This window comes from Meles meles, chromosome 3, assembly GCF_922984935.1.
Source record: "Meles meles chromosome 3, mMelMel3.1 paternal haplotype, whole genome shotgun sequence".
Taxonomy (NCBI): domain Eukaryota; kingdom Metazoa; phylum Chordata; class Mammalia; order Carnivora; family Mustelidae; genus Meles; species Meles meles.
The window spans coordinates 72,032,705-72,046,630 of record NC_060068.1 but is presented as its reverse complement, the minus strand read 5'-3'; the positions used below and the strand labels follow the sequence as shown (position 1 = coordinate 72,046,630).

Sequence of the window (13,926 nt, the reverse complement as noted above, 5' to 3'; positions counted from 1 at the left end):
CATTTTATGTATGTGTCCTAATCCACAAATCCATCACTTTGCGATTTCAACACATTTGTAAAACATTGTTCATTTTATGCTACCACTCTACTCGGAGTCTGGTCTTCCAGAATAATTTCAATATATATTCACCAATAAGATTTGTCATAAAGTCCAGTGATTTCCACACCTGAATAGTTGTTTTGTCCATCATGCATCAAAAACTAGAGAATATGTTTGGAGCTACCTTTTGAGTTTAATTCTGGAGCACAGGCATGTACAAAACATAATAACCACGTGAAAAAAAAAGGTAATTGTACTCTGGCAGGGTTTTCCAAACAATAAAACCATACCAAAGTGTGCAAGTTTGGGGAGTTCTCTCCCAACATTTCTAAGTGAATCTCGTGAATCTCCTGGTGATTCTAAGACCAAGGAGATCCTGGTGGCTCTAGAGTTTACTGACTGTTGCAGTGCTCACCTACACTTTGTGCCTAAGAATTTTCTTTAAGTTCCATTTCCTCTTTGCATCCAAACCATAAGCCTCAGAAAATGCCAGAAAAGCTTCAAGTGAAAGTGAAACACTGAATGATCAAAATGGTCCAAGTTTTTCATTCCTCACCTACCAGTAGAGTTGAAGAGAGCTGCCTCATAGATGTCTAAATTTTAGAATTTTAGAGCTGAAAGGAAATGATCTAGCCTGACGCTCCAATTATAGAGATGAGGTAACATCCCAGGTGATTTTATTGCCAAGGTCACAAAACTGATTAGTGACAGAGTATTTATGGAAAGTCTCATTTTCTAACTTGTAGTTCAATCTCCTTGTACTTTACTTTTTTGTTTGTTTGTTTTTTGTTTTTTATTAACACATAATGTATTATTTGCCTCAGGGGTACAGGTCTGTGAATTGTCAGGTTTACACATTTCACAGCACTCACCATAGCACATACCCTCCCCGATGTCCAGAACCCCACCACCCTCTCCCAACCGCCTCCCCCAGCAACCCTCAGTTTGTTTCATGAGATTCTGAGTCTCTTATGGTTTGTCTCCCTCCTGATCCCATCTTGTTGTACTTTACTTTTATTTCCAATTGCATAGGATTGCATAAGAAAAACCATAGCCATAGCAAGCATCTTTCTTTGGGGGTAAAATCTTTTGCCCTTACTACGTATTTCCACATGGAGGGAGTCCAGCCCAGCAATGCGCCTTGCTTTTTTCTTCTTTGTCCTCATTCCCAGGGGAGGATGAAGAATTAAGGATTGGTTGGGTGCAGAAGGGCTGGCATGGTCCTGGCCCTTGCCCTTCCCTCCCTTTAGAGCCTGTGTGTGCTCAGGTGTGGCAGGCCTTGCGGGGGACACTGTGCCTCTGCAGTGAGGTTCGCTACTTTCTAGACCTGCCCACCACAGGGTGAACAATTTTCCGTCAGGCCACTTGGTTCACTGACTTCCAACCTAGCCTGTAACATTAAGATAAATTCACATCCATCTCTTGACCCTCTCTCCAGCTCCAGTTTATTCCAAACCTGCATGGGGAAAAGGGGATTTTATTTACTAAGTGGCCTAAAATCCAGTGACTTTAACCTGGCATAGTCTAAACTTTCTTTCAGCCCACACTGAGTGATATTTAACTTTTCAGTTAAAGGCACTGCCATGTAAACAATTCATGAGAAAGAAACTTGTATAAGATCTTGCATCTTATACAATCAGATAACTTGGTGTGCCTGGGTGGCTCAGTGGGTTGGGGCCTCTACCTTCGGCTCAGGTCATGATCTTGGGGTCCTAGGATCAAGCCCGGCATCAGACTCTCTGCTCAGCAGGGAACCTGCTTCCCCCTCTCTATCTGCCTGCTGCTCTGCCCACTTGTGATCTCTCTCTGTGTGTCAAATAAATAAATAAAATGTTAAAAAAAAACAAATAACTTGCTTTCTAGCAGAGGAAAAAAATCGTTCTTTCCACTTAGCATTCCTCCACCCTATCTGCTGGCTTTTTTTTTTTTTACTTCCTTCTTTCCTGACTGCCTCTTCCTTCCTTCCTTCTCCCTTCCTTTCTTTTTTTCTGAATATACAACCTTTTATTTGTCTTCAAATTTGGAGTGTTTTAATTACACAAAAATGGCAGGTCAAATTTTTTAACCTAAAAATATTTACTTATTTAATCTATATTAATACTTCAATAAATTAATATAATAATACTTTAAAACCATATTAATACTATATTAATAGTTCAAAGTATTTATAAATACTTTAATATTTACTTATTAAAACTATATTAATACTTTAGTTTTTGTAACAAACTATAAAAAAAAGATAATGACCCAAATAAATGTGCATTTATAGAACTGCTTGTCAGTCATGCCAGATCCCCAGGGAGGGAATTCCCAGCATGACCTCAATCGTTTGTGAGGACACAGAGAAATCCTTATTTAGGTGTACACATTCAATTCCTTGTCCAGCATGCTCAGCCCTCTACTTCTGGATGATTTCCTTCTGCTATGAGGGTTCATGCCCAGTTGTCCGCTTCTTAGAGCAGATACTTACCTTCTGCATCCACCAGTCATCAGAGGGGCCACACAGATGATTAATTGGACACAATCTTCTGGGGTATTTCCTGGTGGACCTCATCCATTATCGTATCTGAAATCATCTTGCTGAAATGGCGTCTTGAAAAACCAAACCATGAACTCAGTTACTCCCCCAGAAGAAATCTCTTATCAAAGATAAGAAAGATATTCCCTATGGGAACTGATTTGCTGTCCAACACTTGTCTATTCAAGATGTAAACCATCTTGCCCCTTGTTTGCTGCCCCGAGAGTGACTGAGCCACCCTATCTGGTTCGATTCCTGCCACTTTTCTCTCCAACAGAGTTCCGTGTTAACCTGGATATGCTGCTTGTCAGCTGTGTGGATTGGGCCAAGTGGTAAATTTTTCTGAGCCTCAGTTCCTTCATCTGTAAGTGGTGATGATAATTGTCCTGGAGGGAATAGTACTGCACCTAAAATTCCGAGGATGACACTTCATTTACTATTAATATTACTTTGAGACTATTGTTTTCATTAGATTCCATTGCTACTTCCTGAGATAGTCCTAGGCATTCCTCTAGTCTGCTCATATTGTACTTGATATAGCACTTCTTCGTAGCAACTTCCACAGTGCACTTTAATTGCTTGCTTACACATTTGTGTTCTTCAGTGGTTTGTAAATTAGTCAAGAATAAGGTTTTACATCTCTGTATCCCCACTCCCAGCTAGACCCTGCCACACATCAGTTCAGTAAATGTTTGATGAATGACTAAATGAATGGGGAAAATAATAAATGAATGAATTATAATCTAAGTAGTTCTGTGGACAGGACCTACAAATGTTATAAGCGGATGTCTTGTGGGATGACTTATTTTCAAGTGGGAGGGATCAGGGAAATTATTGTAGAGACAGAAAATGGGTCATGTTATGAAATTTCATAGTTGGGTTTTCAGAATTTTTTTTTTTGAGAGAGAGAGTGCACACGTGAGGGGAGGGCTTGGGGGAAGGTGTGTGGGAGAGTCAAAGGAAGAGGGAGAGAGAGAATGTTAAGTAGGCTTGATGCTGGGTACAGAGCCCCACATGGGGCTCAATCTCACGACCCTGAGATCATGACCTGAGCCTAAATCAAAAGTCAGGTGCTTAACTGACCGAGTCACTCAGGCAGGCCCCCAGAATTTTTTTTTTAATAGGATAAGAGGAACATGCTAGTCTGAGTGAAAGGTACATGTGACATCCCAGTAAATAAACCGCTAGCCTATTCAAGGCAAGGGGAGCAACCCAGACCTTACAGCTGATATTAGAAAAATGCGGGAGATGAAAAGAGGTAAGTTCGAAACAAACTGGTGGATTTTGAGTGCCTAAACAAGATGCTTCTACTGGGTGTATGAACCAGAACTACAGATGTTGAAACAAAAAGGAAAAAGATAGATGCAACATACACATTGGAAGTAACAGGAGAATCCTCAAAACCACATGAAAGCGGACCTTGAAAATCTCATTCCAATAGATGAGACAAAAGAGTGACAGGCAACTGCTTCCTCCTAAGCTCTTCGTCAAAGACCTTTGCTGTATACACGGTCAAGAGTGAAAATCAGGGGCGCCTGGGTGGCTCAGTCAGTTAAAGGTCTGCATTAGGCTCAGATCATGGGATCAAGCTCCATGTTGGGCTTCCTGTTCAGTGGGGAGCCTTCTTCTCCCTCTCCCCCTACCCCCTCTGCGGGGCTTGTGCTCTCTTTCAAATAAATAAAATCTTTATTAAAAAAAAAAGTGAAAATCAGACTTCGCTGAAATAGAGGTATAAGGTAAATATTTTAAATTGCCCTTAGGTCTTGAAAATCTACTTCCTCCCTTTGTTCTTTGCAACATCATTTTATTCCAACGTTTTTCATTCTGAGATTTATAGCTTTCTTTTATCTCTAGATTTCTGAGCTCAAGTATGTTGGCTGCAGCATACACCCAGCAAACAGTTATGCTGAGTATTTCTATTTATTCCTGCTAATACTTTAGAGATCAGGACTAAGCAGTTTATCTTCTAAAACATTTAGCAAGCTTTCTTGAAGCCACCTTCTTATTTGCCCATGTCCCTCGATTTCCCCCTTAAACTAGAATTAACATAGTGAAGAATAAAATATTATCTGGCATTTATGGGATGCGTTTTCTCAAGAAGCTCACAGATCTTTTACAGCTATATCCTACTGAGAAGAGGAAAGGAATGAAAATGTTCCTGCTTTTGAGAAAACAGATAGGAAGGGGAAAAAAGATACCACAAGAATTCATGGAGCATCTGCCACAAAACCAGAAAAAAATGAACGCAACTTTTTGACTCTTGGACCACAGACTGTAGCTTCAGTAAAAATAGATGAGGATGATCATTACTGCATGGCCTTGGGGGATGAAGAAGGCTCATTGCTCTGACTGCAAAGTGATGTCCTTGAACGGGAAGGATCACGATCATAAATATAAAACAGATATGAAAGATGAGCTTCTCCTTTGGCAGTTTTCTAAAGATAGCGGCTACCTTTCCTCAAAGACCAAATTCCCAGAATCACATTTTCTCCTACATTACAGAAAGAAACAAACTACTGTGTGTCCCACTCTGAAGGGCGATAATACTCTGATGGTGTAGACTGTATCTCTAAGGTGGCAAACACCTACAGCTCACTGCAGTCCTTGATCCCTTAAAATTGGTACATTCTCCCTTTTGACAAGGGGAAAATTATATACCAAATTTAGAAAATAATCAAACCCAGACAATTAAGCCTCTGAAGTTTTGTCCTTTCCCTCAGTTGTTTAATTCAAATATAACAAAATATGTAAGCATGTAATCTGGACAAGTGCAGTTTGTTGAGTCCATCTTGTTCATTGTGCCTATGTGATCCTTATTGCCCAGATGTGCAGACATGTGTGAAAATGTAGACTGTACTTCTGTGTGTTCTATGAGTACCCAAACTTCACAATATATTGCTTTCCAAGTTAAGGAGGTCTTAAGCTTGAGATTTAGGAAAGATAAAGGAATTGAGAATCCATACACTGACCATGAAATGGAGTGAAATCTAGGTAGTTTATTATGCAATTAACTTGAACCAGTTATACTTGTAAGCTATAAATAAAAAATAGCAGAGTTCTGGTTTTAACTTCTTACTGATCTTTACTAGGAACGGATGAAACTTTTGTTGAATGCGGCTATGAGAGTTGCCTGGGTGAATCCAGAATCTGGCCAAGATTTCTCTCCTTTCCTGTTTTATAGCCTCTATTCATCTTCTGTGAATTCTGTTCTCATTGGCTCCCACATTGGTTGGTGAGAAATGACTCTTCCTAATGTGGAGATCATTATTATTAATTGTTGCTATCATTCATTATCAATCTACAAGGATTCAAAGTTCACACCTGAACTGTACTTACATAGTTCCAGCTATTTTTGTTACTGGCCTTTCATGATGATTTTCTTCCTTATACTGTGATAATGCCTGCATGTTATGTGAGGTTTGTCAACAATTTGTATTGATTTTGTAGAATTATTCTCTGTTAGAGTAACTTCACCAGATTTTGGCTCTGTCTTGTTTATCTTGAGAGTGTGAGGTGAGTCTTATCTGGCTCCGACTTTTTTTTTTAATTTTTAATTTTTTAAATTAACATATAATGTATTATTAGCCCCAGGGGTACAGGTCTGTGAATCGGCAGGCTTACACACTTCACAGCACTCATCATAGCACAAACCTTCCCCAATGTCCATAACCCAAACACCCTCTCCCTACCACCCCCACCCCCCGCAACCCTCAGTTTGTTTTGTGAGATTAAGAGTCTCTTGCGGTTTATCTCCCTCCTGATTCCATCTTGTTTCATTTATTCTTTTCCTACCCCCCAAATGCCCCACATTGCATCTCCACTTCCTCATATCAGGGAGATCATATGATAGTTGTCTTTCTCCGATTGACTTCTTTCTCTAAGCATAATACCCTCTAGTTCCATCCCCGTCATCACAAATGGCAAGATTTCATTTCTTTTGATGGCTGCATAGTATTCCATTGTATATCTACACCACATCTTCTTTATCCATTCATCTGTTGATGGACATCTAAGTTCCTTCCATAGTTTGGCTATTGTGGACATTGCTGCTACAAACATTTAGGTGCACGTACCCCTTCAGATCACTACGTTTGTATCTTTAGGGTAAATACCCAGTAGTGCAATTGCTCAGTGGTAGGGTAGCTCTATTTTCAACTTTTTGAGGAACCTCCATGCTGTTTTCCATAGTGGTTGCACCAGCCTGCATTCCCATGAATAACATAAGAGTGTTCCCCTTTTTCTGCATCCTTGCTAGCATCTGTCATTTCCTGACTTGTTAATTTTAGCCATTCTGACTGGTGTGAGGTGATATCTCATTGTGGTTTTGATTTGTATTTCCCTGATGCCGAGTCATATGGAGCACTTTTACATGTGCCTTTTGGCCATCTGAATGTCTTTTTTGCAGAAATTTCTGTTCACGTCCTCTGCCTGTTTCTTTTTTTTTTTTTTAAGATTTTATTTATTTATTTGACAGAGATCACAAGTAGGCAGAGAAAGAGGAAGGGAAGCAGGCTCCCCACTGAGCAGAGAGCCTGATGTGGGGCTCAATCCCAGGACCCTGGGATCATAACCTGAGCGGAAGGCAGAGGCTTTATCTGTTGGGGTTGATTCCATGTTAAATCCTGTTAAACCCCTAGGGCCTGCCTGGGCCTACTTAGCCATAGTGACTCCATGGTGCCTAGGTAGACATTTTGTTGTTTAATAAATGCCTCAACAGTTATTGATATCAGTTCCAGATAACTGTTGCTAAAATACACACCTAAAACAAACCATTTTGTTTATATCAGTTCTAGGTAACTATTACTAAAACATACATCTAAAACAAGGCCAGACAGGTGGAAATATCCAATAAGCCAAAGCCACATATGTAAAGGTCTGCGGTTGTGCCCTATAAAACTAGCTTGTAAGACCAAGGGGGGGGTTGCACTCTTCAGAGGCGGCCCTGGCCGGTCAGTCTGACTTCTAATGCTTGGCATAGAATAAAGCTTTACATAACTTTCACTTTGTCTCAGCCTCGTTCCCCTGGCCAGTCAGTCTAACTTCCAATGCTTGGCATAGAGTAAGGCTTTGCATAACTTTCACTTTGTCTCAGTCTCTCTTTTTTTTTTTTTTTAAGATTTTATTTATTTATTTGACAGAGAGAGAGAGAGAGAGATCACAAGTAGGCAGAGGCAAGCAGAGAGAGAGAGGAGGAAGCAGGCTCCCTGCTGAGCAGAAAGCCCGATGTGGGGCTTGATCCCAGGACCCTGGGATCATGACCTGAGCCCAAGGCAGAGGCTTTAACCCACTGAGCCACCCAGGCGCCCCCTTCTGCCCATTTCTTGATTGGATTATTTGTTCTTTGTGTGTTGAGTTTGATAAGTTCTTTATAGATTTTGGATACTATCTGGCTCCGATTTTTGTCAAGAGGAGTGAATTACTGAATTCTCCCACCCAACAGAAGGCCACTTCCCATACCTTGCTAGTAAGACCAACAGGCAGAATCCTTGCCTTCAGAAGCCTAAGATTTAGTTAGACTACATATATACACACATACATACACCCTCGTACTTTGGTTTTGGTCAGCATTAAACAATTCTTTATTAGGAACATGTTTTTCCTAATTTTATGATAAAGATTATCTATATGAATAAAACTGTGTTGAGAAAAATAATCAGGTGAACATGTGTGCAGTTCGTTAAAAGAAGTCACCTGAAAAAAATAACATGAAACAGAAGTGAAAGTTTGAATCTGCACTTAATTTTTTATTTTGCCCTCAAGACATTAAGGTTTTATATAAAAAATATTTTGTGTGTGTGTATTTTACTATCACATGTTCATGGCAGACCAAACATTTTTCTTTTCCATGATGATGATCATAGCAGCTTCTAGGAAATATCTTCCTAATCCTTCAGATAAAGTGGTTAAATTTATCTTGAATGGCATAAATGAGGCTTTGCTGAAAGTAAGGTACTACATCAGATGACCTCTAAAAACTTACTACAGATGGTCATTTTAAAACTAACATTGTAAAGTGAATTTATATGATATAATGTAAAACCAATCTCAGATCAATTAAATCTTTATATCCAGCATTAATTGTTGCTGCATAATAAATTACTTCAGAGAAAATAATAAATTCTATTTATACTTTCTGTGGATCAGGAAAGAATGGTTTGTTGGGTGATTCTGTCTCAGGGTCTCATGAGATTGCCATCAGATTCTTGGCTGGCGAAGTCTGCTTCTAAGATGACTCTCTTGACTGGCTGGCACGTTCACGTTTGGTGCTAACAGGAGGCCTCAGCTCTTTACCATATAGACCTCTCCATTGGGCTGCATGAGTGTTCTCTCACCATGGCGGCGGGCTTTCCCCACAGTGAGTGACCTAAGGGGGCATGGTGGAGCTGCCGGTGATTTTTATAACCAGTCTTGCAAGTTCATCATTTCCATTATATTCTTTTGCATTGTATGTAGGAGGGGACTAGATAAGGGCATTTATTTTGAGTTCTCGAAATGAATAAATCTATCTATAAGTCTCTATGTGTTACAGCTTTGCTCAGTTCTTGTCCCAGACACCGAAGAACTGAAGACTCAAGACCAGAGTGGGGAGGTAGGGTTTATTGAGTATATGAGTGTAGTACACTTTCAAGTGTACTTGAAACTGGCCACTGGCCACTGCCATAGTAAGAGGGCTAATGACACCAAGAAGCTCTAGTTGTGTCCTTTTAAGCTTGCTCTGTGTACCTGTAAATTTGGCTTTGATTGACATTTTTGACAGACAGCTAGTGGTTATATATTTTGGTGTCTGCATATGTGCCTACCCATGATGCATTCTGTTAGAATTATATTTATTTATGTATTGCATATTAATGGGCTTTGTTGTGACTTTAAGGTAACCTTAAGGGCACATTGTTTCTTTTTTTTCTTTTTTAATGCTCAGTTAGCCAGCACATAGTACACCATAAGTTTTTGATGTAGTGTTCAACCATTCATTCATTAGTTGCGTTTGAGCCAGCTCTGTGGCTCGGCCTTTCTTATTCCTTTAGCCTATAGAAGTGGCTCTGAAAGCGGCTGTTAACCCTGGGGGTGAGGGAGGTGGCTTCTAGGGTGTGGCCAGCATCTGTCTCATCCCTCTTCAGTCAAGTCTAAATGCCTAACATATGTATATGTCTATGTCCCATTTATTTTTGGCACATCTGTTAAATTTTTCAAGTTGAAATTATTATAAGTATGGTAAAGTCTTTTCCTGATATTATTATAGGGGATTCACTTCTTGTGACTGTATACAACTCTTGTTTAAAGTTCAGGCATTCTAGTTTTTATTCTTTCTATACCGTGACCACATAAAGTAGAAGGTTAACGTCACTAAAATTATTTTAATTTCTAGATTTGAGTCTAAAGATCAATCCAAATAACCAACATTGTTTCAACCTGAAATATAATTTGTCAATAAAATTAGTTACTTTAGCCCAGAATGTCACTAAATTAAACAAATGTTAGCGCACTAAGTAATGCATGTTTTAAAGATGCCTTGTTGACGTGTAAAAAGTAGCTTAGAAACCAGTAGATTTGGACTCAGTAAAATATTTGCTCTCTGCTCTATACAAGTACTTATTCAAATCACTTATGCTCTTAAAAAGCAGATTCTGCATCAGTAGGTCTGGGATAAAGCCTGAGATTCTGCATTTCTACCAAGAGCCAAGGTAGTTATGCTGCCATTGTTCCTCTGATGACAAGCTAAGTAGCAACAGTCTATGCAGTGGAGGTTCCTTTGAAAAAATCTTTATTATAACAATACTTTTTTATTACGCACAGTTCAGAATACCCAGAGTTTCCTAATTTAGGTTCACATCAAACTCATTTTAGAGTGGAAAAAAAATTACTCCATATGTCTTCCATAGAAAATTTCAACCACCCTCTGCCCTTAAATAATTCCTTCCAAATAGAATATCTTTTTTAGGATGTGATTTCGTATGTCTAACCTTATTCTTCTGTTTTTAAGGAAGAAGGAAGGCGATTTTTTTGTGTTAGAAATGTGCTATATCTTTAGTAAATATTTTTGAGTAACAATGATATCATGCACTTATTTATATTTTGATTTAACCCTTACATTTTCTTCTTCAGGCCATAATATCTTAGAACCTAGTTATTACAACATTTTCTTCTATTCCTCTCTCCTCATCTTTGACTCTTGTATCATTCCTGTCTCTCTTCCATGCCCTGCCATGGGTCAGACTTTTGGTGAGGTCATTTATATGTTATCATCTAAATGTCTGAAGCAGTCCTTGCTTTTATACTCTAATTCTCTTTATCCCTACCCTGGTCCTTATTATGGACATAACTCTTTATAGAACCATTACTAGAGAGTATACTCTATTTTAGAGAATTTGCTTACCTTTAAACATAATTATAAATCACTATCTGAGGACCTGGTATGTCAAGATGCTTGGTTGTAGGCAACAAAATTTGACTTACCTAAGGGGAAAAAATTAAGTGTGTTGGAAAGATCTGAGCAACTCAGAGTCTAAGAGAGAGGGACACTTTGGCCTACATAAAGCTGCCTGACTTTTAACTATCCATATAAGTTTGTCATCTATTGAGAAATTAAATCTCCCAACTAGTACAAAGTCAGTCATATGTCTTCCTTTCTCATTATACCACAGCCAGGAGAGGGGCTGGGTAGATAGAGTCCCCTCTAGCAAGTCTACCGCCAGTGGAGAAATGCCCTCATATGGGGAAACCGAGATGTTAATAGAGGGAGAGTGTGAACACTTGAAGCTGGATCCAAAAGATGTACAGCATCCACTATCCTCAGGTTTGGTAAACCTAAAAATGGCAGACTTGTGCTATTGCTCTCACATTATCCAGAGTCCATGCTTTACACCAGGAAATAAATTTCTGGGCAACAGTGACCTAAGATCTTATTTCTCTCAACTTGTTGCCTCGCTGGGTTACACTTTCCCTGAAGGCACAATAGCAGAATGAACATTTCAGATTTAAAAAGCAAGGTGTGCTACAGTGCCCTCATTTCCCATGAGAATTTTCTACAACACCCAAAGGAGGTCACAATCTTTAAATCATTTCTTACTAAAAATGCTGTCCTACTATGAAGAGAGAAATTTGAGTCAACTGGGATAGTAGAAAATATTTTAAACTTTTAATTCCATCTTTTAAACCTGGAAACAACTTGTAAGTGGCAGTCTTTGTTGTCTCCAAAAATCACATAGCTTAAGCCAAATGCTAAATATTTAAATCCTAGGGCTAAGGTGAACTCAGAAAATGTGCTCATTTTGTCACCTGGTGGGTTCTCACCTGGAAAATTTGAGCAATGAAGCTATGGCTTATTTGGATATTTTATTCTATGACATATACAAAACAACTAAAGGACTACATGCCTTTTAATAGCTAAAAGATGTTTTATATCTTTAACTTCTATTGGTTTGGATACTATTATAACTACCTCATAAGTCTTTTTTATGTGTGTGTGTGTGTGTGTTTTTCACATTCACTTCATATGCTCTTGATTCGTATATGCCATAGTGTGTGTTTATATTTTAAAATAAAGAGTCTACTACTTGTATATATTACACCTCACAGCATCAACACATATGTATACTTTAAGACTAGTCTTTGGATTCTTGTTCTTCTCCTGATTCTTGTGACCGTTTCCGGAAATTCTGTGACTATTTGCAAGGCTGATCATTTGCTGGGCTAGGCCATTTAATAATCGAGTACGAAGGGCTAGGTCATCCAAGTCAGGACGAAAAGGAAAAGCAATACCATCCACTATAACTAATCGAAGCTTTGAATGTTCTGAAAGGAAGTCTGGAAGGAGATAAACTTGTGCCAACAGCTCTGTATAGTCATGACAACGAAAATAGTAAATATGGGAAAGAATATTTTCCAGAGTGAAATCCTCCAAAGCTTTTGGGTGCTCCTCTCCCATATGTGTTTCTGCTGTAAGGTGAAGGTGCTGAATGCAAGCAGTAGCAAGGTCTACCACTCTATCAACCATAAAACTTCCTTCAGTATCAATAAAAACTGCTTCACGTTCCACTCCTCCAAAACATTCCGGTATCTGCACATCTACTGCCAACTGCATACATAATTGTGTTTTTCCAACACCCGGTACACCACAAATTTCTGTTGCTTTGGTTAAGGGTATTCCACCCCCAAGAATATTATCTAGTGCTGAACAGAAGGTAATTATGAAGCTCTGGGTATGCTCCTGCTCAAGAAGTTCCAGTGCTGTACACTTCTTGCCTGACTCAGCTGTAGCAGTATATCTTGGTTTAATTGTAAGACATTCTCTTCTTAAAATCTGCAGAGTTTCTAAAGCTTCCTCTTTAGATATCCCAACTTCTTTGCTGAGCTCGGACGGTTTCATCTCTAGGAGTTCCTCAGCAGTCTGGTAACCTGCAGACACCAGCTTCACCCGCACAGCTGGGGAAAGCGGAAAACTCACTAAGTCCTGCTGCATTTCAAGCTGGACGCCTGCGTGAACAGTCGCGCGTACCCAGAGCAGCAAGCCCCAGGCCCCTCATAAGTCTTTTTTACTGGAGCATATAGTTTCCTCTCACAGACACAAGTAGAGCATAAGTAAGAGTAAATCATGGAGAATGCTTTACATTGCAGTGGAGTGTTTGGTGAATTTACCTGGTTTTCCTACACCTTACCAGAGTGGTATATAAACCAACTCCTGTTGGAGTGCCGGTTTCCTATTTGCTTTCACAAACTACTCAGTTCATCTGTAACTAACAACCTCTGAGTTCCCCTTCCCCTCAAGTTCTCTGCTTTCAGTTAGCTGCCTTTCTTTTCTCCTTTCTCCAAAAGAAATAAAGGCATTTTTTAAGGGCCTTGCATACAGTGGATACTTCATACCATTTGTTTCTCTAATTATTACTATTGAGCAAGAATGATAGGGACTTTAAAATGTAAATCAAAAATATTTGTCCTAAGGATCCTATTTGTTACAGAGTACAGGCCCCATGCAAAATTGTGAGGTCAGTGAAGAGGAATGTCGGTAAGTCCTCCAGTCCAGCCACAAGTTCTGCTTGGTGCCTTGAAAGTTCCTTCCGCGACAAAGCTGGAATTTCTCACTCCACCTCCCCTCCTCTTTCTCCTCTGTTCCCAAGTACATGGAAGAGGACCTATCCTATATTTCATCCTTTAAAGGAACAAGTGGTTAACAAGCTAAGCTAAAGAAATTCTAAATGGGAAACGGCTAGACAAAAATACTGGCAGAAAGGAGGCAGATTTTCACTGAGGACTTTGGGGAGCATGGCAGATCACCACCAATGGTGAGTTGGTGGAACATAAGGCTTCCTTAAAACACCAGCACAGTTGATTCATGGTTGTGAGTCTTTCTTGTTTGTAAACATTGCCAT

At 39.4% G+C, this 13,926-nt stretch overlaps 1 protein-coding gene across 1 annotated transcript; it reads right to left on the bottom strand.

The window, feature by feature from the left end:
* Positions 1-12,110: 12,110 nt before the first annotated feature.
* LOC123939240 (DNA repair protein RAD51 homolog 3-like) lies at positions 12,111-13,019 on the bottom strand. Its single transcript, XM_046001149.1, has one exon. The coding sequence runs from the start codon at positions 13,017-13,019 to the stop codon at positions 12,111-12,113; it is 909 nt and encodes a 302-aa protein (XP_045857105.1).
* Between the last annotated feature and the right edge of the window lie 907 nt (positions 13,020-13,926).